The following is a 14,598-nucleotide window of genomic DNA, read 5'->3' on the forward strand; positions in this document are numbered from 1 at the left end:
TACATTCAGCATGGTGAAACATCTCCCTGGAGATAAAGTACAGAGTGTGAAAAACGCCTATTGTGCAGAGCTTGTTAAAATAAAAATGGTTAATAATATAGAATATAATTAGAATAAATATGTACAGTATGTGGAGCTACCAATTCTTTCTATTCTTGGTGACACCTACAGTGACATCCCTAAAGTGAAAATGTGACTGCTTAGGGTTCAGAGGATTTAAAAAAAAAAAAAGAAAAAGGAATTTAGAGAATTGATTCCACTCAAATTTTTTCCACTTGTGACATTTGAGACAAAAGAAGCAACCGTACTGTGTTCAGCAAAGCAGAAAAAATACTATATTGTAATGCAATAGTGAACATGGTAAGAATCCAATGATATTGGGTTAAAAAAAAAGTAACTAAACCCCATCATAACCAAAATATTAATTAGATTTTTTTTTAAAAATTGTTATCTTTTAAAGAAAGCTGTTTTTGTCCAAGTTAAAAAATCAAGAGGAATCAGAGTCATACAACAAAAAGCAGAGGGAATGACAAAGACCATCTGCATTGAGGCAGTAGTTGGGAACTCCCTTACCGAATATCTCTCCACCACTAGCGTACTCCGTTACCAGATAGATCATCCTCTCCGTCTCCATCACCTGAAGACATAAACAAATGATAACAACGAGGACCTACAGACCCTCTGACAGGCCAACTTCTAGTGATGGGCGGCTCACCAGTTACACAACAGAATGAGTAAGCATTGCTTGGCATACAAACAAGGAGGATTTAAATAGAACAAAAACTGTCATGTACTTCAGTGCCGTGTTCAATCTATGCATGTGTGAGAATGTCAGGATTAAGTTTTTAATGGCAAATTGACTGGAATATGTTTAAACTGCTGGTGGCTGTTTCAGCAAGACGCTGGATTGGTCTGGTGTTAGAATCCCCATACACCTGGAAAGGCTTGGGTGACGAAAACAAATAGGAAACTGTCACTTCTCAGTTTCTATCACCGAGTCTCACCAGAGCGAAGTTCTTGGACAGAAGACTGTGGTTATACTGGGCAGTGCCCCAGACTTCCCACGGTAACAAACTGACATTTTTCCAGGTACATTTTATAATTCAATCTTCAAGTGCAGCTGACCCAAAAGCCAATGGCAGGTAACGTCAGATTCTGCTAAACCAACACATTTTATTTTTTTCTTCTCGTATAGGGCCACAGGTCTCGGGTATAGGATCTGAGCGGTGTGTGTTATCGGCTCTGTTGTGGGTGAGAGCGAGTGTGTACCTGGTAGAGGCGGATGATGTGGGGGTGCTTCAGCAACTTCATGATTTGCACCTCTCTGAAGATCTTTTTCAGGTTCTCATCGTCCAGCTGGGTCTTATCCACTATTTTTATCGCCACCTGGAGACAGAGAGACAAGAAAAGGATGCCGGGAGTGATAAGGATGAATGATGGCAGAAAAGGAAAGATTGTAAAGGGTCAGGAGACAAAACAGGAAAGAATTCATCTTAAACCAGGCAATATGTTTACCAGCTTTTCAGCTGGTGATGCACACAATACGTTCAAAATAATGGCATTTAGCTGAAACTTAGATTACAGGCAACAAATCAGGGGCACAGTCTCAGTGGCCCTGTGATGACACAATAATCAAAGCAGAGTAACGTGCCACGAAAATAACCAGCAAAGGAGCGACGGAGAGGGTGAGTCAGACAGACTCAATCTAAAATGACCTGGGAGTCAACCTATTAGCACAAAATAAGTACGAAACACAAATTACTGCGTGCCATTGGCCGAGCTAAAAGGAAGAAATTGGCACTTCTTGAGGTAATGATTAGCAGAACTGTGTTGTCAAACAGTGTTTTCTCTGAATGCCGGCTTGTTTGGGTAGCCTGACCTACACTCTGACCTTCGAGTGCGGACACAACTCTTGCGTAACTTGTGAGCCCTCAACAAAAGCTCCAGCAGTGTGGACTGTGATGGCGTGTGACAGGAGCTTTGCTCTGCCAGTTAGGAATGGGTAGATGACTTTAATGACTTAATCAAGCGAAGCTAATGGGGATGTCCCAAAACACAGCTTCTGCCAAAAATAGAGGAGCGAGGACAGAAAAAAATGAAAAGCACGCACACACACACAGACACTCACACACACAAACAGCATCTCATCCGTCAAATTCTGTGGAGTGCCATCCTGAGCTCTCCCTTTCCTGATAACAGACATGAAGAAGATGAGGGCATTTGAAGCCCGACAAGGCCAACGTCCTGTTACAGACGGGAAAAGGAAGTAAGGAAGAGCGAACAGGGGACTCCTCGGAGAGCACAGAGCAGCAACAGTGACATTAGTCCAGCTCAGTGTGTGCGTATGTAGTTTGCCTTCAAGGGTATGGTATAATTTGTGGAAAACACGTGCAATGATTCGCTTCAAGTCTTCCCTACAAATAGTTATTGACATTAACATATGTCAGGTCGGCAACATTGAGGTCCGACACTGTGTATTTGATGAACTGTGCCATTTCTAGGTTTTAACTCACCCTGTAAGTTTCTTTATAAAGTATGAGAGTGTGCCGCCCAGGCTTTAGCTGTTGCTAACCCGCCCCACACAAACACTGTTCTATTTGTAACCGCTGCTGAAATCTTAAAAACAGCGAAACGCACCGAACATCATTAACACAAACAACCCTGGCCGTGTACGTTTATCAGCGTACGTATGCAGCTGTGTGGAATGTGTGTATGTGGTATTTTAAGTCGTAGGAACCTATTCTTGGAAATGGCGTTCATCCAGTTTCATTGACGTAATTGCTCCCCTTTGCATCTTCTGGAGGGTACCAACAGGACATCTGGATCACACGAACACTCCCACACTCAAACGGATGCCGACATCTACACATACACATTATTCCCACTTTGGGGGCAGTGAGACTTGTGAAATCGGGGAAGCTGAGCTACAATTACAATTATGCAAAGGCGTGATGTATGCCTGAATATAAAACCTTGAGACTGGGGGTCTGTTCAGTGGAAAAATGGCAAAACAGAAACAAAGAAACATCTGGGCTAGGCAGGAGTACACTGGCACTATACAGCTGCAAACATTTCAGTTTTAACATGTTGGTCACTTGACTGCCGCATTTCTCTCCGTACAGAGACAGGACGGTTGGTATTATGGCAGTCCACTGACAGAAGTAATATGAAATGACAACTTGCTAACAGGCAGGGTCCGAGCTGACCCATGGTGATGCTGCCTGATTAAGCTGTACGCCACAAAAAAAAACATGTAACAAGTGTACATCTCAAAAGTTGGGTTTCCAGCTTCACTTCCAGCCAAGTTCAAGGAAATGTGTTGTGACTGGAGCGTGTACCTGAAGTTATTCAGTCTGCTGTAAGCTGGCTTCCACCACTGTGGAATTTTCCGTCAAAAGATCTGGGTTCACACACCCACACTCCTGAGAGGCCAGTTGCAACGAGATGAAGTGTCACATAGCCCCTCTGATCACAAGACAGTGACCTCAACACAGCACCATGTCAGAGCAGCTGGTGCCCAGCAGAGGAGTCTGGACTATTTACTTTACAGTACATAGCACACACAGCTACTCTAGCTTCACATTACATGAGAAATAACCACAGCTGAGAGCAACAAAACAAGATTTTAAAATAAAATACACATCCTTAGCAGAAAATTGAGGAATGTAAATGGGAAATAAAAGTGTGAAGAACAATCCATGTATGCTTCCCCACGAGTTTCATGCCAGCATCACCACAAACCACAGCAGGAGAAAACACACTTCATTTTCTTCCCTACAAAGTACTCAAGGTCCATATTTTAAATCGGTAGCAGTTCAGGTTTTGTCAAACACTTAATAACAATTTGCCTCTGTGAAGGTGGTTCTGCTCTACGTATCTGACCTTTTATTATTTAACCTTTTACACTTCTTATGTGTTACCATGTCATGTTTTTTTTCTCCTAAATTACAACTACAGGTAAATCCAGTTTTATATCTACAGGTTTTTTTTTTCCATAAAATGTGACATGCTGTTCGAAAGTATTACTGCACAGAAAGTGTACACTGCAATTAATCCATCATTGCCACCGGCTGTGCCGCACATACTTTGCCGTGTTTCATCAAGCCTCTCACTAAATACATGGTCGTTGCTGTGGTATGTAGTGCAAGATGAAGTTTCTTATGATATTTCAGGAAAATGTAATCACTTCTTTTTCTTTATTACGAGTAAGGCGTTCCATATTCACTTTGCTGCACTTGGAGAAACCCTGCAATATGTCAAGGAAATACAAAGTGAATGCAAACTGTAAGACTTGGCCTAAAGCTCGAAATGGCATCAATAGGTCTCTCTCTATTCACAATGGCATTTCTATTGGAACGATATATCACATAGGTTTCCTGTGATTTCCAATTGAACAACAACAATTCACCTACCATATAGAGGTCAGTAGGACCAGGATTACTTGGAGCTTGTTAGGAGCTTATACACAAGTTAATGACACAGGAACACTTAAATGTCAACCTGCATCAACGTGGTACAACTTATCACGGGCACGAAAATGAGCTGGCTGACTGGAACTGTCACTGCTGTATCAACACACCACAATGCATGTATTGTACTGTACATCTCAAGGTGCACTGTGTGACGACGTGTTTATTGTGCAACATGGCTGCCCTCATGCCCAAGTGTTTGCTGCTCTTCTGTAACAGGGAAATGTCACCGGTTAGCACTTAACACTGTAAAAATATTTATTTTAGAAAGACATGGCGCTGACTTATCGTGTTTATCACGATGTGTCAGATAAGGGCATGATCTATGCCACGCTGGAGCTGGGCATCGCACGTGTCCACCTAGGGTTCTTTTTCCATTTGCTGCTCACTTGCTTTCTGAAACACTTTCAAGTGTACAAGCCCAATTCAACACAATTAATGTGTCCCTGGGGAGACTGTCTGCAAATATGTGATGTTATTTTTTACATGATATTGCGCCTCCTTTCTCTATGAGATGCATTTCATTCCACCGAAAAGTATAGCCGGTTGAACGACTACAAATACTGATTTCCAAAGTGATAGAACGAGTCATGAGATACCCTCGTCCTCATCAGTTACACACAACAGCAAATCTCCAATACATCTGACTAACTCTGACTAAACATGCTCTTTAAAAACAGCAGGTTCCCCTGCAGACAAAAAAAAACTGGATAGATCATCATCTTTCAGTAAACTACAATGCAATTTAACAGAAACACATAAATTAGTACATGATAAACCAGCGACTCAGTGGAGGCTTTACAATCAAAATATCTCATATTTAGTGAATTACTGACCATTAAAAAAAACATTTTATCCCAACACAAATGATTGAAATCATACATTTCATGCATATTTTTAGATACAGTTTGTATTGAAAATAATAACAGAGATAAAAAGGAATTATATAGCATGTAAAGGTAAATAACATTTGGTAGATGGTTTTCCTTCCAGCATTGTTTAGGGCTACAATCTTCCCTCTGAAAACATCCATCCATGACTCAACCATGATTCTAAACAGAGAACTGGGTCTATGGTGTAACGTCTGCAGTGGGAAGCTGGAGAAAGTGCATCTTGCATTCTCATCTGTGTTCACACACAGTGGTATGGTGATATAATGCATGAGGTTAACCTTCATCAACAGGAGACAGATTACAACACCCACAGAGGGCGTAACGCGCAGGCTTAACCCATATCAACATGAGAGGGAGACACACGAACGCATACGTGCACCTCTGTTCAAGTCGAAAACATGCCATCCACTGCCGTCGGTAAACCTCGTCTAAAAGCCGCTAGGTGTGAAGGGAAAATTATGGCTCTGTTGTGTGAACATATAAAGTGAGAAAGACATCCCAGTGTCACACACACACAAGATGATAAGGTCACGGCAGGTCAGCGTAAATTGCACCACTGTATGACTGTACTTTGCGCGTGCACACGGTGATGGTACAGGCGCTATGAGTCAGCACAATGCTTTTCAGAGGTGTTCCACTTGTGTGCTCTGTATGAGTTAATGTGTGGAAATGACTCAGTTGAGCGCGTTAAGCTGAAAGTACAAGACGAGGGACATGCTAGAGTGCAGAAAAACTGGACATCACACGTTCATCTGCCAGTTTTGCAGTTTCTTTTTCTTCTTGCGTAGCACAGCACCCACTTTATGGTGAGTAAATTCTGAGAGGCATGCAGACATAATCAAGAGTAGTAATAGGCAACTATGAACACAAACCTGTTAACAGCCAGGTACGTTGGGAAACGCTCGACAACTAGGTGCATTTGTTGCCGTCATGATAACCAGAACTTAATTATCATTTCATTTATAAAGCATACTGACTAATTCAACAATGGATGAAAATAAAACTCTTTCTCGAAGAGTCTGGAGAAGAGGCAGGAACTGGAATTACACATGCTCCAGACAGGAGTTGGCTCATGACACACCATCACTCTGCATGATGCACATTCCCTTTTTGACAGTGCTACAAAGAAGAAACCAGCAGTTCTAGTTTGGCCCTGCCTTTAAAACAAGGCGAACATATCTATATATGGCTAAAAATAAGGATAGGCACATATCCAAATATGCTTTAAGATGCACAAGGACAAACAGTCATATTGGTAAACTGTCTAGCTTAAAGTAACTTCATAACATGCTACCTTGCAGTCTCTTGAAGTTCAACACAGAGCAAACCCTAAATATAAAAATTCAGTTTGTTTGCGCAACACTTCCTCCACTGCTTGCTAGAACTTCTGTATGTCCTGTCTTGCAGTTGCGGGTTCTGTGATCTTGTCCTCCACCATCGCATCATACCACCATTACACCAAACGCTCTCATTACTGCTGCAGTTCCTTGTCAATTAATCAATTTGGAAATTAAAAGAAAACTGTTGAGCAACTTTTTTGTTAATCCAACAAGTTAATAACTGTAAATAAATACCATTGTGTTTTGATTAGAGGGTCATCAAGCTCCAAAAAGTTGTACTGGGCTTTTTTTTTTACAGTTTAAATGATAAACTGAGACAATAATCTGATTATTCAACAATGAATATCAACTATATTTCTACCTTTGCTATGGAAACAATGCAAGGCTTCACTGAAGCGACCTTTCCTCTCTTAAGAGCATTAGCAACGACGAGCAGCGCTACACAACGATGGCACAGAGTTGGGAGTTTTAGCTGCCACAGACTGAAAACATACATGAACACAACTGCTGGCATCAGTACACGGACAAGGGGTTGTTTGACCAATAAAAACGACAACAAAAAACTAAACAAAAACTACTTTAGCAACATAAACTATGATGGACTCTTTTAGATTTTTTGTCTACAAATGAAAACTTTACAAAAATGTTCAAGATGGACTGATAGACAAATTAACGAGTGCTTCTTTCCTGACTTGTAAAAATCTCCTCTGATGCTCCAATTAGCATTCATTCAGAAGTAGATTTAGTCATTTGCCTCCTGGAGACACCTCGCATTTAGTAACATGTAACAATGTGTCTCTCAATAATGTTATTTCATAGTAATGTTACCAGTCTTTAGAAGAAACAAGCAAACTCTAGTTATCCACGAACTACAAGGAGAATAAGAAAAGAAGCAGCAACAAAACAGTTGAAACTACCAACACGTAGGCGGTAGCATTCATACAGTTTGCTAGTACGTTAAAGCAGTGAAACGTTTTCTATTGATGTGAGTGTAAAGGTAATTTCACTTTCAGTTGCATATCTTGGCACCAGAAGAAATTAATCAGTTTAGTTAGCGACATGTACATTGTGCTCCAGACGTTCACGAAATAAAAAACATCACTGTTTTACAATCTCCCTGTTAGCAGAAACAGTAAACAGGATTTTAGAGAACAAGTGGGCGAATGTTCCGTTCTGAAGAAGCTGCTGTTCAGCGGAGAGCACTGGCGATGCTAATGCTAGGTTAGCATGGTGAAAAAGAGATAAAACAGAGTTTGGAAATGATAACGTGAACTGAGTTTACTGGTGGGAGTCCGGCTGTTGTAACACAGCAGAGCAGAACGACGTGAACACCGAGCTATTTCCATTCGTCTCGTGACAGACAAGAACAACACCTGTAACCAGGGTAACCGTACACAAAGATGGCCACCAGCTCAAAATTAAAAATAACAAATAGAAACAAAATATAACCGATGAAAACTAGACTATAAAGACTTTGTTTATTAAAGCTAAAGCTCAAATTACTAAATTGTAACAAAAACCAAAACACATTTAGATCAAAAGATTTAAATTAAGTCAACATCGGGTGTCAAAATGAACACAGGGGCACAATACAAGGATATCTGATGAAGCCTACGCTGCCCTCCATCACGTCACGTAACAGAGACACACACTAAGTCTGCTCTGTGTTCTCCCCTCCCTTTTGAAGCCGGATGGCTGTAGAGTCATACTACTGCAGAAGACGACTAGAGGGCAGGAAGATAAGTCAAGCAGAAACCCAGCCTTTGTCATATTACTCACCCAAATGAAATCACATTTGGGAATGTGTGTGTGTGTGTGTCTTTGAGAAACAGCGAGGGACTGCTGTATGTTGGAGAGCCGTGTGTGAGTGTGTCTGAAGGAGTGAGTGAAATTGTTACACAGTACATTAGGCCTGTTACCTAACGCTTGCCATCCTGCCTGCCCTCTTCCTCTTGCTTGTCCTTTTCTTACCAAAAACACTTGGGAGGAAAGGGGGAGAACACAGGAAAAAGAGGACAGAAGAACAGGGGAAAAGTCTGCTTCCCCACCAACATACAGGTCAGGACACGCCACACGGTGCCATTTACCAATCATAACACGAGGCAATCATTTCAGTGACAAAGAGAAGCCGAGGTCCCAGCCTGTCTGAAACGCTGTGGAGGGAACCCTAAAGGCACCTGAAAACAGCACACAATAAAAAAAAAATGCTGTGTTCATGACAGATAATGAGCTCAGCCAATGGCGAGTCATTTCCATTGAAAATTGGTGGTTGGGGTCTGGCACCACCATCATCAGGAGTGAAACCATGGAAACCAGTAAGACTTCAATGGAGCGACCTTTCTCCAACTAGGAACCTTGACAACACAGTCGCCTCTGACAACAAGCAGCGCTGTGGATGATGATGATGATGGCACAGAGTTGTGATTTTTAACTGCCACAGTCTTCTTGTGCCCACAGCTCACCTTGTTGCAGTAACAGAAAGACGAAAGGCTTTTTAAATGTGTGTGTTGACTTGGTCTTTACAGAGGTCACACAAGGGCACTGACCATACATCCTTTGTCAAGATACTACACGTACGTACGATGGCAGGCCTGCACATTCACTATTATCAAGCATGATTAACAACACAAAGAAAATTAACACATCTAACACATTACCGGAGATAAAAAGCAAAATATTAATAGAGATTATGGACACAGCTATCACAAGTCATGCAGTTACATGACTGACAGAACCAGCATCATGCTCCTTACTGTTTAATACAGACAAAGATTAGAGTGTTTTTGTTGTTTCTTCTGTTTTTCCTGCTATTTGTCCGTCAGTCAGCAAAATTACACAAAAAACACCCGAGTACACTTCTAGCTATAAACTGTGATCTGCAATTAACCTTAATTTAAACAAATAAATGATCAATCAGGAGTGGATAAAAAACTGTCACTCTCATGCCAATAAAATGAACTATACGAGTATTTGTTGCAAAAACAAATCTGCAGCACTCTGGTTTTATCAGCTGTCCATCATCGCTATCAGTGCATTTTAGCCCTCTGACCGTTCACCTTGAGACTTGACCAAAGATGCTTTATTCTACATGTATGATAACAAGAAGCAACTTCTAAAAATGTCAGACCTGGAATGATCAAAGATGAAAAAAATAAATAAATCTACTCCATACAATCGCTGACAGTGGCTGTAAAAAGGATATGCAAAAGGATGTGCAAATGTGCCACCTGTTAAGTGGTCAGGATGTGAAATATCATGTAGATTAAAGGCGACTACAGTCCTAATTAATACGCAGCAAACTGCAGCATGGCTATTACTTTCCATATCCTCATTTAACAGGAAAAAAAAATCTTTAATCATCACAGCTGCCTGTGTGATTTATGTGAAAAGTGTTTTTTAACAATTGTGCATCACATTTTAAACACATTTCATCAAATCTGAGCAAGCACTGAATGACAGTTGAATATTACATTTTATTGGGATCTTATGACTGGGGAAGATAAACAATACAAGCTTTGACTAGGTTACATCAAATGGTAACTTTTTTTCAATCTAAATAGTTTTAAAACAATAGATTTTTGTAATTTATCTAGTAAAAATGTTAAACTTCTACCTTCACAGATGCAAGAAGTTCTTTTTTAATCTTGGTTTTATCACTACAAAATAAAATATATTTGCTCTGGTCCGACAGAGAAGGTAATGTTTAGATGTCACATTGAACTTTGGAAGAAAAAAAAAATCTGATTGCATTTCTCTATATTTTAGGACATTTTATAAACAATGCACTGAATAAATGATAAAATAAATACACTGATACTGAGGTAATCATTGGCCGCTTCTTTATATTTTATCATTTACTGATGCTATAGTATGCACAAATCAACTCTTATTACTGCAGCAGTAATTGAAAATAATCCAAAACAACAAAAACTATGATGAAAACGGTCACCGTTCACTGAGTTCCCAAATTCATACAGTGATAAGCGTTGGAGTTTCCCCATAAACAAGTGGTTTCATTTGGAGTGAATATAAAACCGAAAACCCTTGCTGAAGGCTCATGACCAGTGATAGTGTTTGTAGATCATCTGGAGACTGAAACCAACATTTATGAAGACAGCAGCAAAGTGTGGCACAACTGCCTCTCCCACGACGTCTGGGTGAGAGTAACAAAAGTCTTGTTTTGACTTCCACTTCACTAAGTGATCTTTGTCTGGATGAGATGAGCTTTCACTATTACAACATCCAGGTGCAGCACACTAGTTATCTGCCACTGATGGCTTGTGTTGTGTGACCGCCTCTGTGTTAGTAAGCACATATACCAACAGCCCCCCATCTGCCCAGAATTAGCAAAAGACATGGTTGAAACGGCGGCGTGTGTCGGAGAAACCGACTGTAAACTGAGTGCCTGTGGAATCTTTTAGGTTTTACAAAACAACAGAGGGGAAATGGGGCATAGAAAGGGACCATCCCCTTCTGGCTTTCTAAGCTACCAAGTATAAATATCCAGGTCCTCTTCTGTGTGACTGCACTGCAGGATATCATCCAGCTCCATCGAACAACGGAGAGAGTTGTTAGGCTATTTTTGACTAGTCAGCATTTCTCATCGGATCGTTATAAAACCTAGGCCATAAAACAAGGCTCCAGAGCACATTTCATCTGATGACTGATCATCATATCCATATTCATGATGTCCACAGGCATGTAAAAGCACACTCCTATTCTTCTGATATTCATGAGCAACTGGGGACGCTGAAACTCCGGTGCTTGTTGATGAAGACCATGAGCTGACTTGGTCTGTCTGTGACCACCATCAGCAGACGACAAACAAGGCGTCTCTTTCATTCTGTCAGTCCGTGTCATTTTGTCTTCTGTCCGTCTCAGACAGACACACGGCCACACACATCCAGACAAGGAAAAACAACCCCACACACAGAGAGTAGCCCTTTGCAACACCTGCTCATCAATTGCTCATTATTATATCGCGGCTGTCTTTGTATTGTTTTCGTAAGAGGTTGAGAACACATCTCCATTACCTACAATTTTTTTAAAATTATACTCGTAGTCACAACACAGTTGAAGTCATTCAACCAGCATCTTCTCCAGCGCTGAAAACCACTCCACAGCTCACTGACCCAAGTTTATTTTGGCCTCATGAAAACTAAATGGAAGGTTCTCTCAGCTATGTGGCGCAAAGCATTCAAATGACCTGTGTCTGCCTGTCTGTGTGTCAACAAGGGCATGGAAGTAAAGCTCCGCACTCAGCAGCCTCAACACACCTTTATTTATGCCATCTGAATTAAAGGCTCTTCATCAGGGTTAAAAGACAATTACACGGAAGGATTTGCCGGTAAGGAGGCACCAATTACCCCTATTTGTTCTGAGCATTCACCTGGACAGCCATCATAAGGGATGTGGATACTGCTCACAATGGGTATATCATCATCAAATAAAGGATGCTAATGTCACAATACTGAGTGAAAGTTCTGCAACAAACTGGAAATAAAAAAAAAATCAAAGCAGAAATCTTATGGCTGCCTCTTAGGCTTAGGCTTTCTGATTGTTGTTTTTGTTTGTTTGGATCTTTCTGGGCTTACACTAGCAGCGCATCTGATGATGTACTGACAACAGTTTGCTCACAGGCAAATAAAGCCTTGCAACACGGAAAATTTCCTACAAGATGCAAAAATTCTGTTTGCCACAAATGATAACAGACTCATCTATGAACAACAGGACTGACTTGAGGCCAAACTCAATGTATGGCATCCACTCATTATAATTGTTGTACACGGATATCATTCGTTGATAACAGTACGTGCTTGTCACTGTGCCAATCATCCAGTATAATGCTAACTGGCGCCCACTCAACGCAAAAGCATCAACGTACACTCAAGTGTGCGGTGGCAGTTTTGAAACCACTAATTTTGCCATGTCAGTGTTTTGTTGTCTGGGAGTATTCACTGACATGTCATCCATCTAGAAACGGGTATATATATGAGTACCACGAACACTGGCACTGAAGTACAGCTTTGACAAACTGGGTAAGTTACTTTCGAAAGGCGTAGGAAATATACCGACGCAAAATAGTTGATGATGAGTAGTTTGCGTTATCCTCTGTCTAGCTGGCTACATGAAAACGCAACAACCTTTAGCCAAGTTCGAGCAGTTTTCGGTGCTACTTTTACGATGAATTTCAAAGACGGCTTTCAATACTTGAACAACACACACTTATCAACTTTGGAAGTTCGCTGTTAACTTTAAGTTATTCCGAAGGGCCTCCCAAACTTTTCAGCCTTGTGCCTTGGTATCAGTCTCAACGATATATGAGTCTTACCAAACAGCTAATTAGCTAGTAAGCTAAGCTAGCAACTACACTATCGTTCTGTCTCCTCTTTTTCATCTTCGTCAATACCCTTCTCTCCGTCCTCTGCGCTTTGCCACACATTAACCTCGGGCCTTTCTAGCTTCACGTAAAAATACCACGACCGATTTAATGTGGGACTACGTGTATCTTGTGGGATATATATCGTATCCAGAAGCTAAAGGTGATGTCCCGTGTCGAACGGAACCCCCCTACACCGAGCAGCGGTGTCACCAAAGCGGGCTGGCCGCTGTGTCTCCGGAGCCCGAAGGCCCCAGCGTCATCCTGAGTACAAGGCTGAAAAGGCTGAAAATACAACAATGACAACTTGTCGTTGTTCGCCTGTAACGCTCGGACATAAGCCGTCTTACCTTCGCTTTAGTAATGATGTGTGTGGCTAGTTTAACAACCGCGAAATTTCCCTTGCCGATGGTCCGCTCGATTTCGTAGTGGCCCACTCGGGCTGGGGGGGGCCTGGTGGCCGAAGTGTGGCCGGGATTTGTGATGCACCCGGTGGCCGTGCTGGCACGACCGGAGTGGCTGATCCCGGAGGGTGGCTGGGCTCGGTTTTGGGAGCCCATGCCTGCGTGGGTCGGTCGGGGAGAGTGCGTAATCCCGGCCGCAGCGGACCCAGCAGCACCTCCGCTTGACACGGCCGCCATCTTCTCGCCTCTCTGCGGGAACAACAAGCAGCCTTGCGCAGCGCGCATCGCGGGCACGCCCCCGCCCTGCGTCATTTTACGTGGAACGCTCCTCCGCAGCGCCCTCTCTAGGTTGTAACCATGGCAACGATCGGCGTAACAAATGACTTCATCCACAGAAACGTATTGTGGTTGCCTTGGTGACAAAGAAGTGCGCATTATCACTGGTTCCCATGATTCAGTGATTCCTTGCAAACTGCTGCGCTATGTATGATCAGAGATGAGGCTTTAAAGGTGTACGCCGCTTTCCCATCACAGTGACACGTTCACATCATCGAACTGAACGAAGCGCCAGTAATGACACTGACTATAGTATTGGAAAATAAACAGCTGACATCTACACAAAAGGATGCTCACAGTTTCTAGCGGATCCCCTCTGCAGTGCCACTAAGGGCTTCAGACAAATCACAGCCAATGCTCTCTATTATGATTCAAAGCTTTTATATTTTCATCAAATAAATTACCAGCTATGCGCAAATGCTGTGTTTTCAGAACCTTTAACCTGTTTCTACTGCCGATTCACTGCACAGATAAATGTCACTCGTGTGCTGAGAAATTGCCCTGACCTTCTCAAGGGGCTAAAGGGTCTCTGGAAAGGTCTCTTAATGAACATTTTGCCATTAAAAGCAATGACATTAGCTGTGTTTCCATGGTAATTAAATCCCACATTCTCACAAAGAGAGATTTGTAGTCATACATATATAATTATTAAGCCAGGGATGAAAAACTGAGAACTATTACCCCTATGTCCCCACCACCACACACAGTATAGACACTGAAATAATAGCAATAATAACAATATTGACAATAGCTTGATATTTGTTGATGAATGTGACC

The 14,598-nt window shown here is 41.8% G+C and overlaps 1 protein-coding gene across 3 annotated transcripts in view; it reads right to left on the minus strand.

Moving 5' to 3' along the window:
- sik3 (SIK family kinase 3) overlaps window positions 1-13,920 on the minus strand; it is a 36,539-nt gene extending 22,619 nt beyond the window's left edge. The window contains exons 1-3 of one of the 3 annotated variants that reach the window (XM_008298678.1): window positions 13,432-13,920; window positions 1,270-1,386; window positions 574-637 (exon numbers count right to left, since the gene is read on the minus strand). In XM_008298678.1, the coding sequence (XP_008296900.1) occupies window positions 574-637; window positions 1,270-1,386; window positions 13,432-13,920 (670 nt within the window). The remainder of the gene's footprint in view (window positions 1-573; window positions 638-1,269; window positions 1,387-13,431) is intronic. The other 2 variants (XM_008298677.1, XM_008298679.1) reach the window with 2 other exon arrangements.
- Window positions 13,921-14,598: the final 678 nt, after the last annotated feature.

The sequence above is a fragment of the Stegastes partitus genome, unplaced genomic scaffold (genome assembly GCF_000690725.1).
Source record: "Stegastes partitus isolate 25-593 unplaced genomic scaffold, Stegastes_partitus-1.0.2 Scaffold1338, whole genome shotgun sequence".
NCBI lineage: Eukaryota > Metazoa > Chordata > Actinopteri > Pomacentridae > Stegastes > Stegastes partitus.